General features: G+C 48.2%; 2 protein-coding genes across 2 annotated transcripts; both read right to left on the bottom strand.

The window, feature by feature from the left end:
- Positions 1–3,467: 3,467 nt before the first annotated feature.
- On the bottom strand, positions 3,468–8,194 carry LOC123134482 (uncharacterized). The gene is made up of 2 exons (XM_044553735.1): positions 5,597–8,194; positions 3,468–5,520 (listed from the first exon to the last, which is right to left on the bottom strand). Exons 1-2 carry the CDS (start codon positions 5,681–5,683, stop codon positions 5,104–5,106), a joined length of 504 nt encoding a protein of 167 aa, XP_044409670.1. The 5' UTR covers positions 5,684–8,194; the 3' UTR covers positions 3,468–5,103.
- A 3,507-nt stretch (positions 8,195–11,701) lies between these two features.
- LOC123134481 (uncharacterized) lies at positions 11,702–12,746 on the bottom strand. Its single transcript, XM_044553734.1, has 2 exons — positions 12,340–12,746; positions 11,702–11,906 (listed from the first exon to the last, which is right to left on the bottom strand). Exons 1-2 carry the CDS (start codon positions 12,710–12,712, stop codon positions 11,890–11,892), a joined length of 390 nt encoding a protein of 129 aa, XP_044409669.1. The 5' UTR covers positions 12,713–12,746; the 3' UTR covers positions 11,702–11,889.
- Positions 12,747–23,083: the final 10,337 nt, after the last annotated feature.

Here is a 23,083-nt window from a genome sequence, read left to right as displayed (position 1 = left end):
TAAATACTGAACACAAGGGAAAGGGACCTCCAAGTGAAGACCATGATGAGCCCCGTCATCCGAACACAAAGGGTCAGAAGCAGTTTCCCCCTGAGGTGAAGACAGTGAACATGATCTATGTCACTCACATCCCCAAAAGGGAGCGCAAGCGCGCACTAAGGGACGTCTACATTGTAGAGCCTGTCGCCCCAAAGTTTAACCCATGGTGAGCTTGTCCGTGTTGGAAATATGCCCTAGAGGCAATAATAAAATGGTTATTATTATATTTCTTTGTTCATGATAATTATCTGTTATTCATGCTAGAATTGTATTATTCAGAAATTGTAGTACACGTGTGAATACATAGACCACAACATGTCCCTAGTGAGCCTCTAGTTGACTAGCTCGTCGATCAACAGATAGTCATGGTTTCCTGACTATGGACATTGGATGTCATTGATAACGGGATCAATCATTAGGAGAATGATGTGATGGACAAGACCCAATCCTAAGCATAGCTCAAAGATCGTGTAGTTCGTTTAGCTAGAGCTTTTCCAAATGTCAAGTATCATTTCCTTAGACCATGAGATTGTGCAACTCTCGGATACCGTAGGAGTGCTTTGGGTGTGCCAAACGTCACAACGTAACTGGGTGACTATAAAGGTACACTACGGGTATCTCCGAAAGTGTCTGTTGGGTTGGCACGAATCGAGAGTGGGATTTGTCACTCCGTATGACCGAGAGGTATCTCTGGGCCCACTCGGTAATGCATCATCATAATGAGCTCAATGTGACCAAGTGTATGGTCACGGGATCATGCATTACGGTACGAGTAAAGTGACTTGCCGGTAACAAGATTAAACGAGGTATTGGGATACCAACGATCGAGTCTCGGGCATGTAACGTACCGATTGACAAAGGGAATTGTATACGGGGTTGCTTAAATCCTCGACATCATGGTTCATCCGATGAGATCATCGAGGAGCATGTGGGAGCCAACATGGGTATCCAGATCCCGCTGTTGGTTATTGACCGGAGAGGCGTCTCGGTCATGTCTGCATGTCTCCCGAACCCGTAGGGTCTACACACTTAAGGTTCGGTGACACTAGGGTTGTAGAGATATGAGTATGCAGTAAACCAAAAGTTGTTCGGAGTCCCGGATGAGATCCCGTACGTCACGAGGAGTTCCAGAATGGTCCGGAGGTAAACAATTATATATTGGAAGTTAGGTTTCGGCCATCGGGAAAGTTTTGGGGGTCACCGGTATTGTACCGGGACCACCGGAAGGGTCCCGGGGGGTCCACCGGGTGGGGCCACCCATCCCGGAGGGCCCCATGGGCTGAAGTGGGAGGGGAACCAGCCCCTGGTGGGCTGGTGCGCGCCCCCCCTTGGCCCCCCCTACGCCTAGGGTTGGAAACCCTAGGGGTGGGGGGCGCCTCCACTTGCCTTGGGGGGCAAGCTACCCCCTTGGCCGCCGCCCCCCTAGGAGATTGCATATACTAGGGCCGTCCCCCCCCCCTAGGGGCCCTATATAAAGAGGGGGGAGGGAGGGCAGCCGGACCTATGCTCTTGGCGCCTCCCTCTCCCTCTGCTACACCTCTACCTCTCAAAGACGCTTGGCGAAGCCCTGCCGAGATCGCTGCTGCATCCACCACCACGTCGTCGTGCTGCTGGATCTTCATAAACCTCTCCTTTCCCCTTGCTGGATCAAGAAGGAGGAGACGTCTCCCTGACCGTACGGGTGTTGAACGCGGAGGTGCTGTCCGTTCGGCGCTAGGATCTCCGGTGATTTGGATCACGACGAGTACGACTCCCTCAACCCCGTTCCCTTGAACGCTTCCGCTCGATCTACAAGGGTATGTAGATGCACTCCTCTCTCTCGTTGCTAGATGAACTCATAGGTTGATCGTGGTGAAACCATAGGAAATTTTTTATTTTCTGCAACGTTCCCCAACAGTGGCATCATGAGCTAGGTCTATGCGTAGTTCTCTTTGCACGAATAGAACACAATTTTGTTGTGGGCGTAGATGTTGTCAACTTTCTTGCCACTACTAGTCTTATTTTGCTTCAGTGGTATTGTGGGATGAAGCGGTCCGGACCGACCTTACACGTACGCTTACGTGAGACAGGTTCCACGACTGACATGCACTAGTTGCATAAGGTGGCTAGCGGGTGTCTGCCTCTCCCACTTTAGTTGGAGCGGATTCGATGAAAAGGGTCCTTATGAAGGGTAAATAGAAGTTGACAAATCGCGTTGTGGCTTTTACGTAGGTAAGAAAATGTTCTTGCTAGAACCCTATTGCAGCCACGTAAAACATGCAACAACAATTAGAGGACGTCTAACTTGTTTTTGCAGCATATGATTTGTGATGTGATATGGCCAAAAGTTGTGATGAATGATGAATGATATATGTGATGTATGAGATCATGTTCTTGTAATAGGAATCACGACTTGCATGTCGATGAGTATGACAACCGGTAGGAGCCATAGGAGTTGTCTTAATTATTGTATGACCTGCGTGTCAATGATTTAACGCCATGTAATTACTTTACTTTATTGCTAAACCGTTAGCCATAGTAGTAGAAGTAATAGTTGGCGAGCAACTTCATGGAGACACGATGATGGAGATCATGATGATGGAGATCATGGTGTCATGCCGGTGACGAAGATGATCATGGAGCCCCGAAGATGGAGATCAAAGGAGCTATATGATATTGGCCATATCATGTCACTGTTTAATTGCATGTGATGTTTATTATATTTATGCATCTTGTTTACTTAGAACGACAGCAGTAAATAAGATGATCCCTCATAATAATTTCAAGAAAGTGTTCCCCCTAACTGTGCACCGTTGCGAAAGTTCGTCGTTTTGAAGCACCACGTGATGATCGGGTGTGATAGATTCTAACGTTCACATACAACGGGTGTAAGACAGATTTACACATGCAAAACACTTAGGTTAACTTGACGAGTCTAGCATGTACAGACATGGCCTTGGAACACAAGAGACCGAAAGTTCGAACATGAGTCGTATGGAAGATACGATCAACATGAAGATGTTCACCGATGATGACTAGTCCGTCTCACGTGATGATCGGACACGGCCTAGTCGACTCGGATCATGTATCACTTAGATGACTAGAGGGATGTCTAATCTAAGTGGGAGTTCATTAAATAATTTGATTAGATGAACTTAATTATCATGAACTTAGTCTAAAAGCCTTTGCAAATATGTCTTGTAGATCAAATGGCCAACGCTCATATCCACCTCAACTTCAACGCGTTCCTAGAGAAAACCAAGCTGAAAGATGATGGCAGCAACTATACGGACTGTGTCCGGAACCTAAGGATCATCCTCATAGCTGCAAAGAAAGATTATGTCTTAGAAGCACTGCTAGGTGAAGCTCCCACCCCAGAGAACCAAGACGTTGTGAACGCTTGGCAGTCTCGTGCTGATGATTACTCCCTCGTCCGGTGCGGCATGCTTTACAACTTAGAACCGGGGCTCCAAAAGCGTTTTGAGCAACACGCGCCTTGACCAGCCGCTTCACAAGTCCAAAGTAGCTGCTGGGTATGGGCTCGGCTGGCCAAAGACGGACTATCACGTCTTTCATGGCTAGTCGGGCCACCCTATGCAACTCCGTTAGCTGCTTCAGCTGATCGCTGAGGGGCGCCGGATACTTTGGTGCAAGGTACTGCGACCAGAATAGCTTCTTCGTTGAGCTCCCCTCTTCGGCGTGGAAGAACTCGGCGGCGTCAGCAATACTCCTCGACAGATCCGCAAATGTGCCTGGAGAACGCCAAACCCGGGTCAGCAAAATGTATCTCTTTCTTGTAAATTTACTCTACATGAGAAAGGCCTTACCAGCCGCTATCTGTCTCGCCTCTTGGATCTCCTGGCGAGTGCCCTGGGCTTCAACACGAGCTTCCTTCATGCTCTCAAGAGCTTTGGTGAGCTCGAAGGCCTGTTCCGAACTCTTCTGCTCTAAGGACTCGCATTTAGCGATAACGTCCTTGAGCTCCTATTCGACCTCGCCCACCGCGCCTTGTGTTGTTCACGGGCGGTTCGTTCCACCTCCAAATCCTTGGCCCCTTTGTCAGCAACCACCTTGCTCACCTCCGCCTCCTTCTTGGCTTGGGCGAGGGCGCTCTTGAGGGACTCGACCTCGGCTGCGCCAGCTGTGAGTATAGTCATAACATTTAGTAAATTTAAAGAATTCACACACATATCACTTCGGGTATGTAATAGTGTCGCATACCTTGGGTTTTGTCAAACCGCTTATTGACACGGTCGAGTTCCTCATCGGCTAGCCGAAGCTTCCGATTGAGCTCGGAAACCTCTGCGGCCTGGGCAGCAGCCGCCAGCATAGAAGCATGTCGAACAAGATAGTACATAAAATTATCAACTTGTTTTTTATCCTTTGTCCAGATCGTTCTAATCCGGACAGAGTCTCATGGGCTACTATCTATGCATAGGTTCATCCTTGCACATATATATAAAAATTTGCAAGAGAATTACATTGCATACCCTCAAAGCCCGTCAGTAGGCTGTTCAAGGCTTCGGTCAGTCCGCTCTTTGCGGACCGAATCTTTTCCATAACCGCACCCATCAAGGTGCGGTGTTCCTCCATGATGGAAGCATGTTGCAGTGCTTCCTACAGAGTATCAGCGGCCTCCGGATTGACAGAGGTCGCCGATGGAGCTGCTGCTCCTCCCCCCTCTGTCGAAGGGGGTGTTGGTCCGAACCCGGAGCCGTATTGGTCTCGGGGACGGTGTTCGGCGAGGGCCCGAACTGCTGAGGCCCCCCACCTCCGGTGGTCATGGGGGTCGCCGTGCCCCGCTCTACGGCATCCGAGGTGTTATCCTCGGGCGCCTTTTGGACGGCCTCGTACGCTCCTCCTCGGCCAGGAGATGTCCTTTGAGACGACACATCGGTGTCCTCCATGGCAGGGGGAGAAGGCACGCGATGGTCCGTCATTCTCCGCGTCTTCAGGTGGCAGAGAGTTCCCCTCCAAAGAGGAGGGAATTAGGATCTCGCGTGGAGGGCTAAAAAGGCAAACAAAGATATGATTCATATAACAGGTGCAGATTAAGCGAAAATTGAACAAGTAAGGTTTCAACACTTACGTGTCGGCCAGGGGCTTCTCCCTTGGGGCCCTCTTCGGGCTGTGTTTGGACTCTGAGTCCAAACTATCCGAGAGGGTTATCTTCTCCCTCTTCGGCATTGCTCCCTCCGGATTCTTGGAGGTTGTCCTCTTCTTCCTCCTCATCTTGCGCCGGGAATCGCTCTCCACTTCCTCCTCCTCCTCCTCTTCATCTTCGTCTTCCTTGTGAGAGAAGACGTCCTCGTTCTCTCCGAACACTGCGTCCGAAGGACCTTTGCGGAGGGAACCGTCCTTGGGCCCTTTGCCCTTCTTCTTGGTCTTCTTCTCCGGCGGCTGATAGGGCGTTGGGACCAGCATCTCCTCCAGCTGAGGAGTGACTGGATCTTCAGGCAACGGAGTCAGACTCTTAATCCGCTCCAACTTGTTGGTCCAGCCCTGCAGAAAGATGGGCTGATAAATTTATTGATCGAATACATAAACCAGATATATCTTTGGAAAACCAAACACTTACCAGAGTGGCCAAATTCTTGGCATCGAGGCCGACGTCTTCGGTCTCCATGGGCCATCTCTTCTGCGCCTTGAAGAGTAGCTTCCACATTCCCTTGTGCGTCGTGCCGAGGAAATGTTGCAGAGTCCGCAGCTCCTCCGGATGAACTCCCACATGGGGGAAGTCCGGCGCTGACAGGGGAGTATGCAGCGGAAGAGCATAATCTGCACTATGTTGGTTAGACCAACGTTTTTGCTTAGTACGTTGGTGATACACGTTTGCACCTCCGTCTGAGACCCCCAGTCAAGGCCCTTCGCGGTCCAGGAGATGAGCCTCATGGGGGGGCCGGATTTGAACTCTGGAATCGCCGCCCACTTGCTGTGGCGCGGCTCAGTGATATAAAACCACTCTTGTTGCCAGATCTTGACAGTCTCGACGAAGGCCCCCTTGGGCCATGTGGCGTTGGGCAGCTTGCTAATCATGACCCCGCCGCAGTCCGTGTGTTGCCCGTCAACCACCTTCGGCTTCACATTGGAGACTTTCAGCCACAGGCCGAAGTGTGGGTGAATGCGGAGAAGAGCCTCACACACGACGATAAACGCCGAGATGTGGAGGAAAGGGTTTGGGGCTAGATCATGGAAATCTAGCCTGTAGTAGAACATAAGGCCGCGAACGAATGGGTGGAATGGAAAACCTAACCTTCTAAGGAAAATGGGGAAGGAAGACGACCCTTTCGCCGGGCTCTGGAGTGGGAATGATCTGGCCCTTGGGGGGAGCCTGTGCGCGATGGTGGTAGCAAGGTATCCTGCACTCCGGAGATCCTTTATCTCCTTCTCCGTGATGGAGGAGGCCTCCCACTTGCCTTTGGACCAGATCCAGCCATGGTCGGAGGAGGTGGTGGTGGTGAGGAAGACGGAAACTTTTCGGGCACTGAGAGCTTGGGAGATTGGAAGGCAGAGGAGACTGGAAGGCGTGAGGAAGAAAGGAGAAATCCATTGCCCTCTTATAGGCAGTAAAAATGCCAACCGTCCCCCCACTTGCGCCTTGAAACTCGCCTATTCCCAATGAAAGTGTGTGTCGTAAACGGTTGGATTACCAAAATTCTATTGATGAGCAATCACGTATTAAGTGGGCACGATCTCTGTTTTGACAAGACGGGCCAATGGGTCTTGGCCTCGAAACATGGAACGCGGAGTGTGAAAATGGTTCAAAACGTCGAAGGGTCAAGTATGACGCTTCGCCAAAAAAAGTTGTCAGTAAAATACACTATTCTTATTTTATATATCCTGCCTTCGTGGCTAAGGGTTGTGTTAATTATGAAAAGACGGATACAATTCTCTTACGGTGGAAAGCTGACATGTATTATTCAAGGAACCTGCCTCGCAATGCCGAAGATAATCTGCACGCCGAACATGTCGTCATTGAAGACTGGTTCAGGGGCTACTGAGGGAGTCCTGGACTAAGGGGTCCTTGGGCATCCAGCCTATTGGATATGGGCTGGACTGATGGGCCATCAAGATACAAGGCAGAAGACCACCTCTCATGTCCGGTAGGGACTCCCGTATACGTGGATGGCAAGTTAGGTGTCTGGATATGCTATTTCCTTTCTGTTAAACCGACTTTGTACAACCCTAAGCCCCTCTGGTGTCTATATAAACCGGACGGTTAGATCGAAGGCAGGATCATAACATTACTAGGCTAGCCGAGCTAAGGTTAGCCAATACGATCTCGAGGTAGATCAATTCTTGTAACCCCTATACCCTTCGAATATGATCAAGCGGGAGTAGGGTTTTACCTCCATTAAGAGGGCCCGAACCTGGGTAAACACTGTGTCCTTTGTCCATTGTTACCATGAACCCTTACACGCACAGCTTGGGCCCCTCTACCCGAGATTGCCGGTTTTGACACCGACACCCGGGTTTGGGCTCTTCAAAGATATACACCCTACGTCTTGCTTGCGTTTATTGCGTTGGATTGATACAAAGTACAGATTTTCTACCATGAGATCGTCATGTCCTTTATGAGCCCTAGCTCTCGATTTATATAAATACCGAGGGGCGGTCTAGGGTTACAACATCCTGGATGGCTATGTACGAGGAAACCAAGTATTTGATAAGTCTAGCGTCTTGGAGTGCACGATGTCTTCTGGAGCCTTTCGTTTATGCATCATGGTCCGCCCCGCGTGGCCCACCCCGAAACCGACAAAGGGGAGCTCGGCAAGTCATTTGGCTCAAAGTTTTGATTGCATTTACTTGAAGTTTGATTCATTCAAATCAAGTTTTGAGTAGAAATGGAGTTTGGAAGAGATGATATAGCTAGGCCATTTCCTTATGAAAACTAGATGGAATGAGAGATAGATGCTCTCAAGGAAGTTTGATCCAAATTGAGTTTGGTTTGAATTGATTTTTTTAAGTTCAAACAGGGCAGGACTGAATATAGATGATCTGACCAAGCTAAACAATTTGGAATCAAATGAAGCTTGGCAAGATCATCATTTAGGGGAAATGTGACTTAGATTTATTTGTGAATATTTCCCATGAAAATATTTCAAATACTTGAAATGTCCAGAAAATGTTTTTGGAAGTTTTGATCAAGATGATGAACATAATCATGTGGTGAAACTCACATATATGTCCTTTGAGTCTCTCTAAATTTCCTCAAATAATTTTGAAACAGAAAAGTAATTATTCTTGTTTACTTGCCATTTCTAGCCTTTCAAAAAAATAATTTAAAAAGGGATTTAAATACTTTCCAAATTTGAAATAGTGGTCTTATATATAGTAGAACTTAAAAAATTATTTTAATAACCATATCATATGTAAAAATAAATACTTATAGTTCAAACCTTCATTTTGGGATTTTTGAAAAGGAAAATATAACAAATACTCTTTGTGAAAATATAATAAATACTTTTTGTGAAAATATAATAAATACTTTTTGAATAGTGAATTTTGTAAGTAAAATATTTTTATGAGCTAAACATATGGCATGATCATTGGGCAATGTTTCAGCTCAATGGGCAGAAAGTATTAATTTGGAGCAATCACAAGAAGTAATGCAAATAAAATCCAATAAAAAGCAAATGAAGATCCAAAAAATTTAATTGGTCCAATTGTTTCAATCACTTAAAATTAAGTAAACAATTTTACAAAACATAAGGTGTTACAGCGAGGCGGATACGAGAGGCAGTTTGACCTGTGCAGGTGAGAGGTTTGGGGTGCAGGAAGATCTGGAGGACGAAGAACAGGTTGGGCTAGAGGAGGAAGTAGGGTGCCCACAATCGATTTGCACTGATTTTTTTCCGAGCACCTTATGTATTGCCAGTCCCATTTTTCAACATACGTGTTGTGGCATTCAAATCTTGCATTTTTTTTCCTATTCCCACGTTTATAAATTTATGTGTTCTGAGTTGTTCAGAACAAATTATTATTTTTTTCCTATTCCCACGTTTATAAATTTATGTGTTCTGAGTTGTTCTGAACAAATTATCGGTGTGTGTGCGCGTCTCGTTTGCCTTTTGGCATGTATCCTCGTTTTTTCTTTTTTCGGACCTTTTTACATCTTCCTGAACTTGTAAATTGGTAAGGGCCTCAGTTTAAGGCCGGGCAAGCGCCTCCGTTCTAAAAGAAATGTGTGGATCTCTACGAGATTTTGGAACACACATGTGCATTGGCTGACAACCCCAACTTCAAATAACTTGTAGTCCAAAGAATTATAAGGATTCGAATTCTCTAAAATCAACTCCCTCTGTAACGTAATATAAGACCTTTCAGATTACTAGAGGATATAAAAGCAACTCCAATGGGGCGACCCATTTTGTCCGCTGCCGTTAGTTTGGGTCGGCGCGGACACAAAAGGCGGCCCAACACACCGACACAAACGGACGTATGTCCGCTTGGCGTCCACATGGCAACCCATTCCCGGTTCATTTTTAAGCCAAATTTACGCCCGCGCGGACACGAGACGGACGCGCACGCCTACTCCTCTCCCCGGTCCCGCCGGTCGGTGGCAGCCTCCACCATTTCCCCCCATTTTTCCAAAAACACTCCCGCCCGTGCGCGCTCCAACCAGCCATGGACGACGCCATCGACCTCGACGTCGCCGCCGGCCTCGCCTCCCTCGCCTCGTCCGGCGCCGCCGCCCCCGCCGAGAAAGGCAAGCCTCGTGCCCCGTGCAAGACGGCCGCCACGACCAAGCCAAAGAAGACGCTAACGCCCAAACAGCGGGCACACAAGTCGGCCAAGAGGAAGGGCCGGAGGCACGCCGCGGACGCGAGGGATGAGGCCGCCACTCAGGCTGCCGTCGTTGCCGCCGCGCAGCAGGAGGTCGCCAACGGCCGCGGGGGAAGACCAACTCCAAGAAGGAGGACAAGCGAGATGCGGCCACCAACGCTTTGATTGCAAGCGTGGACGGCATGATGAATAAGAAGGACTCAAGGGAGGAGGAGCGCCGGCGTTTCAAGGCAGAGCAAATGGACGCTTTCATGGAGATACAAAGGAGGAGGCTTGACCTGGACGCCGAGAAGCAAACCAAGATGTTCGAGTTAGAGGCGGAGAAGCAAGCCAAGATGCTAGAGATCGAGGCCGCCAACGCCAAGACCAAGGCGAAAGAAGGGGCTCTCACGAGCATGATGACCGGGGTGGAGATCATGAAGGTGGATCTCAACACCATGTCGTCAAGGAAGAGGTCGTGGTTCGAGAAGATGCAGGCCGACATGATCAAGTTCGACGACGAGTGATCTATGACGGCGAGCGCCATCTTTTTTGTATGCCGGCAGGTGTGCCGGCATGACCACGAGAGCCGCGATGGCATGGTCGAACTCAAGTCCCACCCTTTTTTATGTGGTGACATGTGTGCCGGCCGGCTGGCGAGTGCGCTAGCATGAACTGTGGTGATATTTTTTAAAGACAACATTGTATGTCGGCGCTAGCATGGTGCCGACATGAGACATGGCCGCTGACATGATTGTCCGTGGGCCTTTTTTAAAAAAAAATTGAATGCGAACATGAAATGGGTCAACGCGTTGGGCGCATTGCCGACCCAAATGCAAAATTGGACGGACGCCGGGCGGGCGGCCGACCCAAACGGACCAAAGGCGGACAAATACGCCGCCCGTTTGGATCGGCCCGTTGAAGTTGCTCTAACATTTCTACAATCTAAAGAAGTCATTAGCATTTCCTTCTCACGATCCAGAGTTCTCTTTCCCCGTCGCGTGCCGAGTGAAGTCTGTTTTGAACCTTGAGATTGTAGGGTGTGACGCAAATGAACCCTCAAGTCTAAATCCCTGAAGTTGGTACCCTGTACTCCTCGATCCCGGTCAATTTAGACCTTAAATCCGTTTGGCACACCTGGAAAATAACAAACCTGGCCGAGATCACTGTCCACAGTCATTGACCACCCGGGTCTACATGTCATATTCATCATCTCTCTCTCTCAGCGTCAGCGACCAACGCTAGCCATCAACTCGTGCCCATCTGTTCCAGGAGAAGCGATTTGTATACGCGCGTTAGTGAGAATCGATCAAGGCTGTGTACAGGTTGCGGGTAGGCATAGGCAGACGAGTTCTTCGACTCGACGGAGGTCCTTGTAGGTCATGTCGCCGGCGTCCGTGGCCTCGCCGGCAAGCTCCGGCAGCCGCGGCGACCACAGTTGCTGACTCTGTTGTGGGCCCCTACTCGATGTGTGGGCCACGGACACCTGCAGCGTCGAGGATCGTCGCCGGAGGTTCATGCGGTCCCTAGGCCTCCTGGATCCGGCCGTCCTGCTTTACCAGGAGCCGCGTGCGAGGCCCGTGCCAGCGAGGAGATCAATAGTGAGCTCGGGAGGCAGGAGGAGCACTAGGGATGAGCTTGTAGAGGAGGAATACGAGCTGGTGAAGAATGGGACGTCTACGGCATCTGGAGCTCGTACACAACATGCACAGCTAGCTCGATTATGTATGTCCAAGCAAGATGTGCACGTACACAACGTAAGCCGCCCGTGTCTTGATCGATTCCTTGCCGCCACATGCAGTGGCGGAGCGAGGATTGGAGCAAGCCCCGGGTCCAAAAAAAAAAATTCAGCGCGAGAGAAAAACTTAACGTCCATCAGGCTATAGCTACCTCAAATATGGCTCAATTGCACCAAAACTTTAAAATTTAAACTCAATGCTTATAAAGATACAACTAAACAGTGTCTTCATGTACGTGATAAAAACTACAAACGGTACGTTATAAAAAAAGAGTACCAAATCATTAGCAGTACTTCAGCCCTCTCAGGCAGCCCCTTGATCAGTTGTGGGTGTAGACACTTCCGTTGCGGCCACCGATGAATAAAATCTATTCATCTTTTATTTCTACAAAATAAAATGAAATTGATATCAATAGCAGCAACAGCATTCACTTTCAAATTCAATTAAAATGTAATTGGTTTTTTGACAGCAGCAGCAACCATTAGCAGTACTGCAGTAGCACATCCACACATTAGCATATCAAAAATTGTACTGCAGTAGCACATCCACACAGCAGCAGCAACCATTCATGATTCATTAGCATCAGGACTGATTAGCATAGACACATTAGCACATCCACACAACAGCAGCAGCCATTACTAGTACTCCCTCTGTAAACTAATATAAGAGTGTTTAGATCACTAAAGTAGTGATCTAAACGCTCCTATATTAGTTTACGGAGGGAGTATTCAGTACCATATCCATTCATTAGCATCAGACCATCAGTATTGGGATTTATTGGAGATGCATTTGCTGTTTGAAGAAAACTTGAAATTACCTCGGCTGCAGTCGGGGCAGCAGTTGCGCGGGGGAGACCGGGAGGCGGGAGAGGCCGGCAGGACTGGAGGATGGAGCAGGGCCGGAGCAGAGCCGGCGCGCGGCGCCCCGCGCCCGGCTGGAGAAGCAGAGCAGGCGAGCCAGGCGAGCAGGGCTGCAGCCTGCAGGGGACTGGATGGGAGCGCCGGAGTCAGGGGAGGGGAGCAGCCGAGCAGGGGACTGCAGGGGAGTCGCCGGCGGGCGGCGGCGGCAGCCTCGGCTCCCTGGAGGTCTGGAACTCGCGTCGCGTGGTTAGGTCTGGTCGTCTGGCTCGGGCTACTACACCGGCAAGATGGAGAGCCTTGCCTGTGTGTTCGGCCACGCCCCGAGCCCATTCAAAAAATCTGGATAGGTAATAACTAAAAAAAAGCCACGCCCCAGGCCTGGGCCCTGGGGGCCTGGGGCCCAGATCCGCCCCTGGCCACATGAAAAATATCTAAGGTGCCGTCGAGCTCGGTCCCGGCGTCCCACATGCGCAGCTCCACGCGCTGGCCTTGCGGCCGTGGTCGCTGTACTTGCTTTTTTTTTAAACCGGGCGAATCCCCTTTCCATTACTTGAACAACATAACGGAAATACAGCCAAGTTCAGCAGATAGGACGAGAAAAAGGAAAGCGGGTTCAAGCATCGCCGGGAAACCCACCATGAGCACTCGCCATCGAGATTACTCACCATGGGGCGAAAACCCGACGACACTAAATATCCAAGACTCCAACATCTAACTCACAGTTAACACCAAAAGACCAACGCTCACATTTGAGCAACATGCTCCATAACATCCTCACGCAGGAGGAAACTCGACCAGAAACAGTAAAGCAAAAGGCGCAGCAGATCAACTTCCTCCCTCTTCGTTAGCCCTCAGGGCACTCCCCTCATCCATGGTGCGCCGTTGCGCAGATCCTCATCATACGAGACACGATGTCCTTCAGCAGAGCTGCACCAACTCTCAGCTTCTCAGCATCCTCCTGTTTCATCAGTCCTGCCCAGTAACAAAGAAGTGCACATGCAGCGAAAATACATTCAAATGGGGTTTTGAGAGGAATATGCTCAAAAGTAGCTCGGTTGCGGCAAGTCCAAATAGCCCAACACAGAGCTGCAATGCCAACCGTATAGAAAACATCGCCACCTGGAAAGAAAGTATAACACCAAACATATGCCTGCCACAAGTTGTCAGGGCATAGATCCGTACCAAACATGCAACCAACTACTCTCCATGTAACCCTAGCCACAGGGCAGGTGAACAAGAGATGCTGGGAGGTTTCTCTCTCCCCATAAAAGGAACACTTGGGTTCCCCCTCCATCCATGACGTTTCATCACATCCTTGGTCAGTACCGCATCTTGCGATAGCTGCCACATAAAAAATTGGATTTTCAAAGGGATTCTGGCTTTCCATATCCAGCGATAGTCACACCCAGCAATGCTTTTTTCCAGGTAAGCATAAAGAGCTTTAGTGGTATAATAGGGCTTGGGTCCCAGCCCCCACTTGATACTATCACTATCCGCAGATATACAGGTTTCCCTAACCGTGGAAGTCATCTTTTTCCATTGTTCATTAAGTTCCGAGGTCAGTCTCCTTCGAAAGAAGGTGACAGGATTAGCCTCCAAACAATCTTTCACGACACAATCGGGCTTATTGCAAATAGCAAAAAGCTGAGGAAATTGGTCAGCAAAAGGGGCTTGGTCGCCAACTGGATCATACCACAGCCTCGCTATGTTACCAGATTGTACGACCACTTTCCTCCCTGCCATATATAGGTCTCTCACTTTCATAATAGCCTTCCAACACAAAGAGTCAGTGATTCTCCCCTTAACCGAGGCTACTGTATCTCTACCAAAATATTTGGCTTTGACAATGTCTTGCCACAGCCCCTGTTTCATCTCAAGCTTCCACCACCATTTCACCAAAAGGCAAATATTTTGCCTATGGAGATCTTTCACACCCAAACCCCCCTTCTCCTTGGATTGACAGATCCTAGACCATCTAACCAGGTAATATCTTTTCCTGTTTTTAGTCACTTGCCAGAAGAACTTCCTTCTGTGTTTATCTAACCTCTCAATGATGGTTTTAGATAAAAGAAACATGGACATATAATAGTATGCAATGCTGGAAATATTAGCATTCAATAAAGTCAACATGCCCCCCGAGGAGGCATTACTTCCCAGTCCAGATTCACATCTCTTGACAAATTTTGCCTCAAGGTATTCCCAATCCACACCTTTCAAAGTCGAGTAACTGACAGGAACACCAAGATGTTGGAAATATGCCCTAGAGGCAATAATAAAAGGATTATTATTATATTTCCTTGTTCATGATAATTGTCTTTTATTCATGCTATAATTGTATTATCCGGAAATCGTAATACACGTGTGAATACATAGACCATAATACGTCCCTAGTAAGCCTCTAGTTGACTAGCTCGTTGGTCAACAAATAGTCATGGTTTCCTCACTATGGACATTAGATGTCGTTGACAATGGGATCACATCATTAGGAGAATGATATGATGGACAAGACCCAATCTTAAGCATAGCACAAGATCGTGTAGTTCGTTTTGCTAGAGCTTTTCCAATGTCAAGTATCTCTTCCTTAGACCATGAGATCGTGTAACTCCCGGATACCGTAGAAGTGCTTTGGGTGTACCAAACGTCACAACGTAACTGGGTGACTATAAAGGTGCACTACAGGTATCTCCGAAAGTGTCTGTTGGGTTGACACGGATCGAGACTGGGATTTGTCACTCCGTATGACGGAGAGGTATCTCTGGGCCCACTCGGTAATGCATCATCATAATGAGCTCAAAGTGACCAAGTGTTTGGTCACGGGATCATGCATTACGGTACGAGTAAAGTGACTTGCCGGTAACGAGACTGAACGAGGTATTGGGATATCGACGATCGAGTCTCGGGCATGTAACGTACCGATTGACAAAGGGAATTGCATACGGGGTTGATTGAATCCTCGACATCGTGGTTCATCCGATGACATCATCGAGGAGCATGTGGGAGCCAACATGGGTATCCAGATCCCGTTGTTGGTTATTGACCGGAGAGCCGTCTCGGTCATGTCTGCGTGTCTCCCGAACCCGTAGGGTCTACACACTTAAGGTTCGGTGACGCTAGGGTTATTAGGAAGAATTGTATGTGATTACCGAATGTTGTTCGGAGTCCCGGATGAGATCCCGGACGTCACGAGGAGTTCCGGAATGGTCCGGAGGTAAATATTTATATATGGGAAGTTGTCATGCGGACACCGGAAAGTTTCGGGGGCATATCGGTATTGTACCGGGGCCACCGGAGGGGTTCCGGGGGTCCACCGGGAGGGGCCACCCCTCTTGGTGGGCCACATGGGCCACGTGGGGCAGGACACCAGCCCTTGGAGGGCTGGGCGCCCCCCCCCTTGGGCCCATGCGCCTAGGGTTGGGGGGGGGGAACCCTAGTGGGGGCGCACCCCCCTTGCTTGGGGGGCAAGCCCCCTCCCTGGCCGCCGCCCCCCCCCCCCCTCTAGATCTCATCTAGAGGGGGCTGGCCCCCTTCCCCCTTCCCTATAAATAGAGGGGCGAGGGGAGGGCTGAACACCTGATCCAAGGCGCAGCCCCTCCCCTCCCCAACACCTCTCCTCCTCCGTTGTGCGCTTGGCGAAGCCCTGTCGGAGTACTGCCTCTCCACCATCATCACGCCGTCGTGCTGCTGCTGGAGCCTTCTTCCTCAACCTCTCCTTCCCCCTTGCTGGATCAAGAAGGAGGAGACGTCGTCCGTACCGTACGTGTGCTGAACACGGAGGTGCTGTCCGTTCAGCACTTGGTCATCGGTGATCTGAATCACGGCGAGTACGACTCCATCATCATCGTTCCCTCGAACGCTTCCGCACGCAATCTACAAGTGGTATGTAGATGCAATCTATCTCCCATGACTCGTTGCTTAGATGAACTCATAGATGGATCTTGGTGAAACCGTAGAAATTTTTTAATTTTCTACAACGTTCCCCAACAGTGGCATCATGAGCTAGGTCTATGCGTAGTTCTCTATTGCACGAGTAGAACACAATTTTGTTGTGGGCGTAGATCTTGTCAACTTGCTTGCCGCTACTAGTCTTATCTTACTTCAGCGGTATTGTGGGATGAAGCGGCCCGGACCAACCTTACACGTACGCTTACGTGAGACCAGTTCCACTGACTGACATGCACTAGTTACATAAGGTGGCTGACGGGTGTCTGTCTCTCCGACTTTAGTTGGAGCGGATTCGATGAAAAGGGTCCTTATGAAGGGTAAATAGAAGTTGACAAAAATCACGTTGTGGTTATTCGTAGGTAAGAAAACATTCTTGCTAGAACCCAATTGCAGCCACGTAAAAGATGCAACAACAATTAGAGGACGTCTAACTTGTTTTTGCAGCAATTGTCATGTGATGTGATATGGCCAGAAGTTGTGATGAATGATGAATGATATATTGGTATGTATGAGATCATATTCTTGTAATAGGAATCACGACTTGCATGTCGATGAGTATGACAACCGGCAGGAGCCATAGGAGTTGTCTTTATTTTTTGTATGACCTGCGTGTCATTGAAGAACGCCATGTAAATTACTTTACTTTATTGCTAAAAGTGTTAGCCATAGAAATAGAAGTAGTCGTTGGCGTGACAACTTCATGAAGACACAATGATGGAGATCATGATGATGGAGATCATGGTGTCATGCCGGTGACGAAGATGATCATGGAGCCCCGAAGATGGAGATCGAAGGAGCTATATGATATTGGCCATATCATGTCACTACTATATAATTGCATGTGATGTTTATTATGTTTTATGCATCTTGTTTACTTAGAACGGCGGTAGTAAATAAGATGATCCCTTATAATAATTTCAGGAAAGTGTTCCCCCTAACTGTGCACCTGCTAAAGTTCGTCGTTTCAAAGCACCACGTGATGATCGGGTGTGATAGATCCTTACGTTCACATACAACGGGTGTAAGACAGATTTACACATGCAGAACACTTAGGATTAACTTGACGAGCCTAGCATGTACAGACATGGCCTCGGAACACAGAGATCGAAAGGTCGAACACGAGTCGTATGGAAGATACGATCAACATGGAGATGTTCACCGACGATGACTAGCCCGTCTCACGTGATGATCGGACACGGCCTAGTCGACTCGGATCGTGTAACACTTAGATGACTAGAGGAATGTCTAATCTGAGTGGGAGTTCATTATAATAATTTGATAAGATGAACTTAATTATCATGAACTTAGTCTAAAACCTTTGCAAATATGTCTTGTAGATCAAATGGCCGCCGCTCATGTCAACATGAACTTGAACACGTTCCTAGAGAAACCCAAGCTGAAAGATGATGGCAGCAACTATACGGACTGGGTCCGGAACCTGAGGATCATCCTCATAGCTGCCAGGAAACAATATGTCCTAGAAGGACCGCTAGGTGATGCACCCGTCCCAGAGAACCAAGACATTATGAATGCTTGGCAGTCTCGCGCTGATGATTACTCCCTCGTTCAGTGTGGCATGCTTTACAGCTTAGAACCAGGGCTCCAAAAGCATTTTAAGCAACACGGAGCATATGAGATGTTCGAGGAGCTGAAACTAGTTTTCCAAGCTCATGCCCTGGTCGAGAGATATGAAGTCTCCGACAAGTTCTATAGTTGTAAGATGGAGGAAAATAGTTCTGTCAGTGAGCATATACTCAAAATGTCTGGGTTGCACAACCGCCTCTCCCAGCTAGACATTAACCTCCCGGATGAGGCGGTCATTGACAGAATCCTTCAGTCGCTCCCACCAAGCTACAAGAGCTTTGTGATGAACTACAATATGCAGGGGATGGTGAAAACCATTCCTGAATTATTTTCAATGTTGAAGTTAGCAGAGGTTGAAATCAAGAAAGAACATCAAGTGTTGATGGTCAATAAGACCACTAAGTTCAAGAAGGGCAAGGGTAAGAAGAACTTCAAGAAGGACGGCAAAGATGTTGCCGCGCCCGGTAAGCCAGTTGTCGGGAAGAAGTCAAAGAATGGACCCAAGCCTGAAACTGAGTGCTTTTATTGCAAGGGGAAGGGTCACTGGAAGCGGAACTGCCCCAAATACTTAGCGGACAAGAAGGCCGGCAACACTAAAGGTATATTTGATATACATGTAATTGATGTGTACCTTACTAGTACTCGTAGTAACTCCTGGGTATTTGATACCGGTGCCGTTGCTCACATTTGTAACTCACATCAGGAGCTGCGGAATAAGCGGAGACTGACGAAGGACGAGGTGACGATGCGCGTCGGGAATGGTTCCAAGGTCGATGTGATCGCCGTCGGCACGCTACCTCTACATTTACCTACGGGATTAGTTTTAAACCTCAATAATTGTTATTTAGTGCCAAGTTTGAGCATGAACATTGTATCTGGATCTCGTTTAATACGAGATGGCTACTCATTTAAATCTGAGAATAATGGTTGTTCTATTTATATGAGAGATATGTTTTATGGTCATGCCCCGATGGTCAATGGTTTATTCTTAATGAATCTCGAACGTAATGTTACACATATTCATAGCGTGAATACCAAAAGATGTAAAGTTTATAACGATAGTCCCACATACTTGTGGCACTGCCGCCTTGGTCACATTGGTGTCAAGCGCATGAAGAAGCTCCATGCTGATGGACTTTTAGAGTCTCTCGATTATGAATCATTTGACACATGCGAACCATGCCTCATGGGCAAAATGACCAAGACCCCGTTCTCCGGAACAATGGAGCGAGCAACCAACTTGTTGGAAATCATACATACCGATGTGTGCGGTCCAATGAGCGTTGAGGCTCGCGGAGGGTATCGTTATGTTCTCACTCTCACTGATGACTTGAGTAGATATGGGTATGTCTACTTGATGAAACACAAGTCTGAGACCTTTGAAAAGTTCAAGGAATTTCAGAATGAAGTAGAGAATCAACATGACCGAAAGATAAAATTCTTACGATCGGATCATGGAGGAGAATATTTAAGTCACGAATTTGGTACACACTTAAGAAAATGTGGAATCGTTTCACAACTCACGCCGCCTGGAACACCTCAGCGTAACGGTGTGTCCGAAGTCGTAATCGCACTCTACTGGATATGGTGCGATCTATGATGTCTCTTACCGATTTACCGCTATCATTTTGGGGATACACTCTAGAGACAGCTACATTCACTTTAAATAGGGCACCGTCTAAATCCGTTGAGACGACACCGTATGAATTATGGTTTGGGAAGAAACCTAAGCTGTTGTTTCTAAAAGTTTGGGGATGCGATGCTTATGTCAAGAAACTTCAACCTGAAAAGCTCGAACCCAAGTCGGAAAAATGCGTCTTCATAGGATACCCTAAAGAAACCATTGGGTATACCTTCTACTTAAGATCCGAGGGCAAGATCTTTGTTGCCAAGAACGGATCCTTTCTGGAAAAAGAGTTTCTCTCGAAAGAAGTAAGTGGCAGGAAAGTAGAACTCAATGAAGTACTACCTCTTGAACGGGATAGTAGTGCAGCTCAGGAAAATGTTCCTGTGATGCCTACACCAACTGAAGAGGAAAATAATAATGATGATCAAGGTACTTCAGATCAAGTTGCTACTGAACTTCGTAGGTCCACAAGGACACGTTCCGCACCAGAGTGGTACGGCAACCCTGTCCTGGAAATCATGTTGTTGGACAACGGTGAACCTTCGAACTATGAAGAAGCAATGGCGGGCCCAGATTCCAACAAATGGCTTGAAGCCATGAAATCCGAGATAGAATCCATGTATGAAAACAAAGTATGGACTTTGACAGACTTGCCCGATGAACGGCGAGCGATAGAAAACAAATGGATCTTTAAGAAGAAGACGGACGCGGATGGTAATATTACCGTCTATAAAGCTCGACTTGTCGCTAAGCGTTATCGACAAGTTCAAGGGATTGACTACGACGAGACATTCTCTCCCGCAGTGAAGCTGAAGTCCGTCCGAATCATGTTAGCAATTGCCGCATACTATGATTATGAGATATGGCAGATGGACGTCAAAACAGCATTCCTTAATGGACATCTTAAGGAAGAACTGTATATGATGCAACCGGAAGGTTTTGTCGATCCTAAGAATGCTAACAAAGTATGCAAGCTCCAGCGATCCATTTATGGGCTGGTGCAAGCATCTCGGGGTTGGAAGATTCGCTTTGATGAGATGATCAAAGCGTTTGGATTTATGCAGACTTATGGAGAAGCCTGCATTTACAAGAAAGTGAGTGGGAGCTCTGTAGCATTTCTCATATTATATGTAAATGACATACTTTTGATGGGAAATGATATAGAACTTTTGGACGACATTAAGGCCTACTTGAATAAGTGTTTTTCAATGAAGGACCTTGGAGAAGCTGCTTATATATTAGGCATCAAGATCTATAGAGATAGATCGAGACGCCTCATAGGTCTTTCACAAAGCACATACCTTGATAAGATTTTGAAGAAGTTCAAAATGGATCAGTCCAAGAAGGGGTTCTTGCCTGTATTGCAAGGTGTGAGATTGAGCTCGGCTCAATGCCCGACCACGGCAAAAGATAAAGAAGAGATGAGTGTCATCCCCTATGCTTCAGCCATAGGATCTATTATGTATGCCATGCTGTGTACCAGACCTGATGTAAACCTTGTCGTAAGTTTGGTAGGTACCAAAGTAATCCCGGCAAGGAACACTGGTCAGCGGTCAAGAACATCCTAAAGTACCTGAAAAGGACGAAGGACATGTTTCTCGTTTATGGAGGTGACGAAGAGCTCGTCGTAAAGGGTTACGTCGACGCTAGCTTTGACACAGATCTGGATGACTCTAAGTCACAAACCGGATACATGTATATGTTGAATGGTGGAGCAGTAAGCTGGTGCAGCTGCAAGCAGAGCGTTGTGGCGGGATCTACATGTGAAGCGGAGTACATGGCAGCCTCGGAGGCAGCGCATGAAGCAATTTGGGTGAAGGAGTTCATCACGGACCTAGGAGTCATACCCAATGCGTCGGGGCCGATCAAACTCTTCTGTGACAACACTGGAGCTATTGCCCTTGCCAAGGAGCCCAGGTTTCACAAGAAGACCAGGCACATCAAGCGTCGCTTCAACTCCATCCGTGAAAATGTTCAAGATGGAGATATAGATATTTGCAAAGTACATACGGATCTGAATGTCGCAGATCCGTTGACTAAACCTCTCTCGCGAGCAAAACATGATCAACACCAGAACTCTATGGGTGTTCGATTCATCACAATGTAACTAGATTATTGACTCTAGTGCAAGTGGGAGACTGTTGGAAATATGCCCTAGAGGCAATAATAAAAGGATTATTATTATATTTCCTTGTTCATGATAATTGTCTTTTATTCATGCTATAATTCTATTATCCGGAAATCGTAATACACGTGTGAATACATAGACCACAATACGTCCCTAGTAAGCCTCTAGTTGACTAGCTCGTTGGTCAACAGATAGTCATAGTTTCCTGACTATGGACATTAGATGTCATTGACAACGGGATCACATCATTAGGAGAATGATGTGATGGACAAGACCCAATCCTAAGCATAGCACAAGATCGTGTAGTTCGTTTTGCTAGAGCTTTTCCAATGTCAAGTATCTCTTCCTTAGACCATGAGATCGTGTAACTCCCGGATACCGTAGAAGTGCTTTGGGTGTACCAAACGTCACAACGTAACTGGGTGACTATAAAGGTGCACTACAGGTATCTCCGAAAGTGTCTGTTGGGTTGACACGGATCGAGACTGGGATTTGTCACTTCGTATGACGGAGAGGTATCTCTGGGCCCACTCGGTAATGCATCATCATAATGTGCTCAAAGTGACCAAGTATTTGGTCACGGGATCATGCATTACGGTACGAGTAAAGTGACTTTCCGGTAACGAGACTGAACGAGGTATTGGGATACCGACGATCGAGTCTCGGGCATGTAACGTACCGATTGACAAAGGGAATTGCATACAGGGTTGATTGAATCCTCGACATCGTGGTTCATCCGATGACATCATCAAGGAGCATGTGGGAGCCAACATGGGTATCCAGATCCCGCTGTTGGTTATTGACCGGAGAGCCGTCTCGGTCATGTCTGCGTGTCTCCCGAACCCGTAGGGTCTACACACTTAAGGTTCGGTGACGCTAGGGTTATTAGGAAGACTTGTATGTGATTACCGAATGTTGTTCGGAGTCTCGGATGAGATCCCGAACGTCACGAGGAGTTCCGAAAGGGTCCGGAGGTAAATATTTATATATGGGAAGTTGTCATGCGTACACCGGAAAGTTTCGGGGGCATATCGGTATTGTACCGGGGCCACCGGAGGGGTTCCGGGGGTCCACCGGGAGGGTCCACCCCTCTTGGTGGGCCACATGGGCCGCGTGGGGCAGGGCACCAGCCCCTGGAGGGCTGGGCGCCCCCCCCCTTGGGCCCATGCGCCTAGGGTTGGGGGGGGGGGAACCCTAGTGGGGGCGCACCCCCCTTGCTTGGGGGGCAAGACCCCTCCCTGGCCGCCGCCCCCCCTCTAGATCTCATCTAGAGGGGGCCGGCCCCCTTCCCCCTTCCCCTATAAATAGAGGGGCGAGGGGAGGGCTGAACTCCTGATCCAAGGCGCAACCCCTCCCCTCCCCAACACCTCTCCTCCTCTGTTGTGCGCTTGGCGAAGCCCTGTCGGAGTATTGCCTCTCC

This window comes from Triticum aestivum, chromosome 6B (assembly GCF_018294505.1).
Source record: "Triticum aestivum cultivar Chinese Spring chromosome 6B, IWGSC CS RefSeq v2.1, whole genome shotgun sequence".
Lineage (NCBI taxonomy): Eukaryota > Viridiplantae > Streptophyta > Magnoliopsida > Poales > Poaceae > Triticum > Triticum aestivum.
The sequence above is the reverse complement of the archived record's forward strand: the minus strand, read 5'-3'. Positions and strand labels throughout refer to the sequence as shown.

Excerpts from the sequence above, each read along its gene's own strand:
- LOC123134482 (XM_044553735.1), bottom strand. The coding sequence starts at position 5,683 with ATGTGGAAGCTACTCTTCAAGGCGCAGAAGAGATGGCCCATGGAGACC. Across the intron at positions 5,521-5,596 it reads CCAAGAATTTGGCCACTCTG|GGCTGGACCAACAAGTTGGA; the intron begins GTAAGTGTTTGG and ends ATCTTTCTGCAG.
- LOC123134481 (XM_044553734.1), bottom strand. The coding sequence starts at position 12,712 with ATGGGCTCGGGGCGTGGCCGAACACACAGGCAAGGCTCTCCATCTTGC.